The following is a 5,757-nucleotide window of genomic DNA, read 5'->3' as shown; positions in this document are numbered from 1 at the left end:
TACCTGCAAGTTAAGTTCAATAGCAACAAATTTACTATTAGATGGAAAAGAACTAAAAAAAAAACACAGGAAGACAACCTTCTACGACAAGAACTACCTTTTAAAGCAACTTATTATTAAAACATATAAATATAGGTAGATTTGAGTTTTGAAGGGGAAGGGAGGGAAGGGTTTCTACATGTAATATGATAGTCATATGTGAAACTGAAGCCAGTATCATGCAGCATGGTTATGACGATAATCAGACTTAAGATAAGCATCATTGGTCAGAGACAAAAAGATATTTATTTAGTAAGAAGAGTGCTTGTAATACCATTATACTCTTCCCAAAAATATCGAAATTTTCCACATGATGAGCAAACAAAACATTAGAAATTTAGAAGCTCTCAACATGCACACCAACGGTAACCATAGACACAAAAAAACACATTTTTTTTTTTCAAAAAGCGTTAAAAAGGTGAAAAATAAGTCAGCTAAAAAACACCAAAAAATGCCAAAAATGAAAACACGTTTTTTTTGCGTTTTTTTTTTCTTTTTTTCCATTTTAGGCATTTACGTAATTTTTTTAATGCTAAACTGCTTATTTCCATTTTGTAATTTTTATTTGTTGCTTAGTTACTTATTTTTTGATGTTGTTTTATTAGTTTATCATTTATTTTATTTTTTTCCTAATTTTTAAGATATTTTAATTTTTTTAAAAACTTACCATATTTTCCCCATCTTTTTCAAGCTTGTATTATACCCAAGAAAAACCTTGTTGTTTACAATGTGAAAATGATATTTGTGACAATGGTGGAAACCATGGCTACTAAAAAATTCAGCACATATATAAGCACACAATCGTTTTCTTGTTTTTTAATCTCCTGTACAATGGAGAAGACAAATATACACTTTAATGATGCGAGGTCAGTCCACATAATTCCACACGAACTCTATACCTTTTGCATAGCAAAATTGGTGGTTTTTATAAAATGACATGGACACATTGTGTCCATCAATAGGAAAACTTTTTGCACGTAAAAGAAAACATCAAAAGGTTCCTGTGTTCCAAACTTCCAACATGCAAAGGCCAAATATATATATATATATATATATATATATATATATATATATATATATATATATATATATATATATATATATATATATCAACAGCAGTGGTTTACTTTACATTGTCCACTATACGTCGTCGACATTCCATATATGTTGCATAGGAAGTGAGACGCAAGAGAGAGAGAGAGAGCGAGAGAGAGAGAGAGAGAGAGAGAGAGAGAATTTTCATGAAATCGGGCGATGGTTGAGCAACAAAATGAAAATGGGCGTTTCCAATAGACGGAGGGAGACTAAGAGGGGAAGTGTGAAGCTCGAGTTGCATACCTGCCTCCACGATTTTCCAGCGAGTTGCAGGTGATCGGCCACCGGCAGGGAAGACAACAGCTCGCCAAGATGGCTGCGACGGTGAGAGGGGAGATGAAGAGGGAGACGCGCATTCCCTATTTTACCCCTTAGCCTCAGCAACGGTCAATTTTAGCGAAATTTTAATTGAAGCTTTCGTGAGAGCTAAAGCTTTTAAAAATACAAAGATAGTTAAATGCACTAAATCTCGTTAAATAATAATGCATTTCATGTATTATCATGAACACTCGGATGCACATTTGTGGCTTTGGCAGATGATAAATGCACTCAACGTACTTGAAACTAATTGTTTACAAGAACTTCAGTTAATGCAATGAATTAAAATAAGTTTTCTAAAAAAGAAGATGTATAACAGTGGGGCACATACAAACCGTATATATGTACAAAGTAGGTCTGGCTTCAATAAAATGCCAAACATGAGATCAAGAAATGTGAACAGCTCCTTTCACACTTCTTATTAAGGGAGGGCAAAGAGCATTGATGTTTGATTTTATATTTTCAATCTCATTAACTCGTCCGATGTGATTGCACAAGCCGTATCTTAATCCACTAACTTCTTGCATTATGTGTAAGCAAATAAATAGAAAAAAGAAGAAAAAAACTTATACCAAATGTAATTTACAAAGATAAAGGAACTATCTCTCAAGGCATAGCTCAAAGAGGGAGCTTGAGAGAGGTGCATTATGTGGTGCGTTTCTGATTTGACTCGTTAGGGGCTGAGGATTCTATGTACAACAGTACAAGTTGAAGCACAAACAGATCTCACTACCTAACATCGATACGGCTCTAGACTCTAGAGGCAAGGGAAAGGAAGGGGTGCTCACATTCTCAGCGGTGCAGTGGGATTACCCCAGCTCACCCGAAAAAATAAAGCAACTATAGCACAATAACTGAGTGTAAATATTAGAAAATGAACCATGCAGGCCGCACACAAGGAAATCCACAAGCTTTGTGAATCTGTGAATCCATCATCATTAACATAACTTGGAATCTGTTAGTGACCTAGTAGCCTGCCCGACCCAACACTTCCTGCATCTTAGATAACATGAGATTGCTTTATATCATGGATGGAATATGAGCTTATGATCATGTAGAAGATATACTTATTGTACACATAAATATCATCTATGATGCATGCTTAGCTTGATAATTAATGCCTTGACTTTCGTGGATTCTTTTCCCAAAATCAAATTGTTAGATTCTACACGTATGCCAACAAGTTGATTCCAAGAAGTTGATCTCTTCAAGTGTGCTATGGCTCTATGTCTGTCTTTTTGCAATATTTTGATTTTTTAGTTGCTTCTTCCATTAATAACCAAAATTTTTGTAACATTTCTAGGTGCAATTGTTTGGGTATAAAGTGCCGATACTTCATAATTTGGGGAGGAAATTTGAACAAAACTCTATGTGTTTATGCAAAAGTAACAAAGCAAAAGGAAAAACAAAAAAGGGAAAAAACGTGCAGCTCAAAAGAGTAGTTTAATTGTTGTTGTAAAAAAATATTCAATGTGAATGAACTTCATAAGCGCTTGTCAGGATGTGCATCTTGTTGAGAATTAGCTAGACATCCAAATATTGTACGACATACTGGAGTCAGTGATATGTAACTTCATCCATTTCTTATATGCATAGTTTGTAAAACTTTTATAGTTCATTGGAAGAAATGAAAAATACTTCACATTATTAAAATTTAAGTATTCTAACCTAACTTGTATATTCCTTCATCAGAGTCCAAGAAAGCTAGAAATCTCACAATTCACAACACTACGGAAAAGAGTAAAGCAAGAGATACAATGTTAACAGTAAGAAAAAAACATAAATAACCACGAAAAGGACATTGAGGTAAAAACATGAGTAATGGGCCCATCCATTATTTCATAATTCATATATATTGGATGATATGTAATGAGCCGTAAAGAGATTCTTTATGAGCCTATATTAAGCCTTCGGACATGTGAATTTGTGTTCACGCCAAAGATGCAAGTCGGTCACTTGAGGAAGATATCCTGTTATATATCATGTATATTTGTTAGGGATGTTGATGGATCAGATTTGAATTGGATAAAATACATAACCATAACCATATCTAGTTTTCTGGTTAATCATACATTCAAATTTGAATTTGGATTCAGATAAGAATAAGAACAGTCATATCCTAAATTCAATTTTACAAATTGAATCTGAATTTTGAATTGAACCTAACCAATTTTTGAAATGTAAGAGCATTGGATATATGATGTTCATTTAAAAGTAATCCAATGAGAATATGAATTTGAATATGATCAGATATTTATATGTGGATCTGATCATATGTCATTTTTTATTCAGATATTAAAATTTTATCTATATTCATTTTTTTTGGAAAGGTTCAATTGGACACCGGATTCGAATTAAATATATTGACATCCATAATCTGTGTTCCAATTTATCGATGATGAAGATTGAGGTCATAGAAAAGAAGGTCTCATATGGAGGTCATCCATAAAACTTGCTTCTTTTGGCTGCCCATCAATGATTTATTTTGAAAACTTGAAATGAGATATGACAGCCCGGCCGTTGGGCAACATGTTCCAACAATCACAAAAAAGTGAGACTAATGTTTGGACAAATGACAAATCACTGCTCAAATAATTTTACAAGTAATTAACAACTGAACTGATCAATGGTCAATTTTTCTAGAGAACTAATTAATGAGCCGCCTACTGACAAAAAATATTAACTTTTGATATAACATTTTAAAAATTTCAGAAAAAAATATCTTGCGTACCTAAGGAAAGGGTGGTACTTTTAGTTTTATAAGGAGTACTCTATCATTTTATATAAAAAAATTAATTAATGTCTTTTATCTGGTATTGATGTTTTAAAATTTAAAATTTGAGCAGTGGTTTGTTACCCAAAACTTTAGGCGCATTCTTGTATAATCCACACGTAGAGATTCGATCGTGGTCATGAGTTATGTAGACAGAGAGTAAACATGAGGGCTGTATACATTAATTGTGAGTTGTCATATATATTTAACTTCATTAGTAGTTTTTTCTTAGAAAAAAAGAGAAACATATCATATACATTTGAAAACATGACTGATTAGACGTCCTTCACAAATTCTGGAACCTCCTGAAGAAAAAGATTTGATGTTTTTGTGTACAACTCAAGATATATAGAGTGAGTGAATAATGAATCTGAAGGTTCTTAAAAGTGAAGAGGGATAATTAAAAGAAAAACAAAAAGAAAAATGTATGAACTAATATTAGAAGATGAAAACATATTACACCTCTCCTTACTTTTTGCTTAACCATTGATCATGAGAATTACACGATGCTCATTAGAAAGCTGAGCAGCTCTTAAAAGCTAGAATTACCATTTGATTTCTTATAGCACTTTAATTTATAAGAACAGATTCATTCCACACTTATGTGTGTCTACATGATTCCGACTCAAACAAGAGACGGAATAAGCAACAAGGTAGACGATGACATGGTGCCCTGGATGATAAGGAATGCTATATGCCAAATTTATTATCAACAAACTACACATAACTTGTCATGATCTTCAGGTCACAGGAAACACGGAAGAGATATCATTTGCAGGTGCATGGGTCACAGCCACACCTGCCGCACTTGCACCCTTCACTCACATCATTTCCTCCTTCAATCTTCTCCGGTACTCCAATGAAACTCCTGCACTCAATCAAATTCGCAAAATTCATTGAGCAAGGGAAATTAAAGGAGGAACGAAGAACATGATCAAGACCATAAGAAGCTGAAGAGGAGGTGTACCCAACTAGCGGGGCAACTCCAGAAATCAAGATCTCAGCACCCTTCGCTTCAGAAACGGTGAGATAAGGAATCATCTTGCATCTGAAAAGCAAGTGAGATCATTTATAGCAAAACCAGAAGTAAAAATTATAACAACCTGACCCATTCCTACACTGGTCCGACAAATCCCAATCCACCCCATATCAGGTTCGTTTTTTTTCCGGATAAAGACAGGAACAAGCAATCACTTAAAATCTTTAAGTCCTCCAAAATTCTTCACAATTATAAATACTAAACTAAACTTTTTAAAGTAGAGTGCCACAACACAGAAGAAAAAAAGAAAGAAATGCACCAGACAGTATCAGAGGGAGAGATCTGAGAGAGAGATGTTGTATACCAATCACTTAACAACTTCATTTTTAAGTCCTCTAAAATTCATTACAAGTATAGATATAAGTCTAATTTTTTCAACGTAGGGTGTTACAAAAACAGGCAAATATAAGAGAGATGTTGTATACCCTCCACCACACTTGCAGTTAGAGCCACATCCACAGTGGCCACCGCAGCCAGACATGTTTCTTTTTGC

General features: G+C 33.9%; 1 protein-coding gene across 1 annotated transcript; it reads right to left on the bottom strand.

Moving 5' to 3' along the window:
• Positions 1-4,993: 4,993 nt before the first annotated feature.
• Positions 4,994-5,757, bottom strand: LOC126410339 (metallothionein-like protein type 2). The gene is made up of 2 exons (XM_050079371.1): positions 5,690-5,757; positions 4,994-5,273 (listed from the first exon to the last, which is right to left on the bottom strand). The coding sequence occupies exons 1-2, from the start codon at positions 5,743-5,745 to the stop codon at positions 4,994-4,996; spliced, it is 336 nt and encodes a 111-aa protein (XP_049935328.1). The 5' UTR covers positions 5,746-5,757.

This window comes from Nymphaea colorata, chromosome 8, assembly GCF_008831285.2.
Source record: "Nymphaea colorata isolate Beijing-Zhang1983 chromosome 8, ASM883128v2, whole genome shotgun sequence".
NCBI lineage: Eukaryota > Viridiplantae > Streptophyta > Magnoliopsida > Nymphaeales > Nymphaeaceae > Nymphaea > Nymphaea colorata.
The sequence above is the reverse complement of the archived record's forward strand: the minus strand, read 5'-3'. Positions and strand labels throughout refer to the sequence as shown.

Coding starts and splice junctions, on each gene's coding strand:
- LOC126410339 (XM_050079371.1), bottom strand. CDS start 5,745: ATGTCTGGCTGCGGTGGCCACTGTGGATGTGGCTCTAACTGCAAGTGT. Junction 5,274..5,689: donor AACTGCAAGTGTGGTGGAGG/GTATACAACATC, acceptor CTTGCTTTTCAG/ATGCAAGATGATTCCTTATC.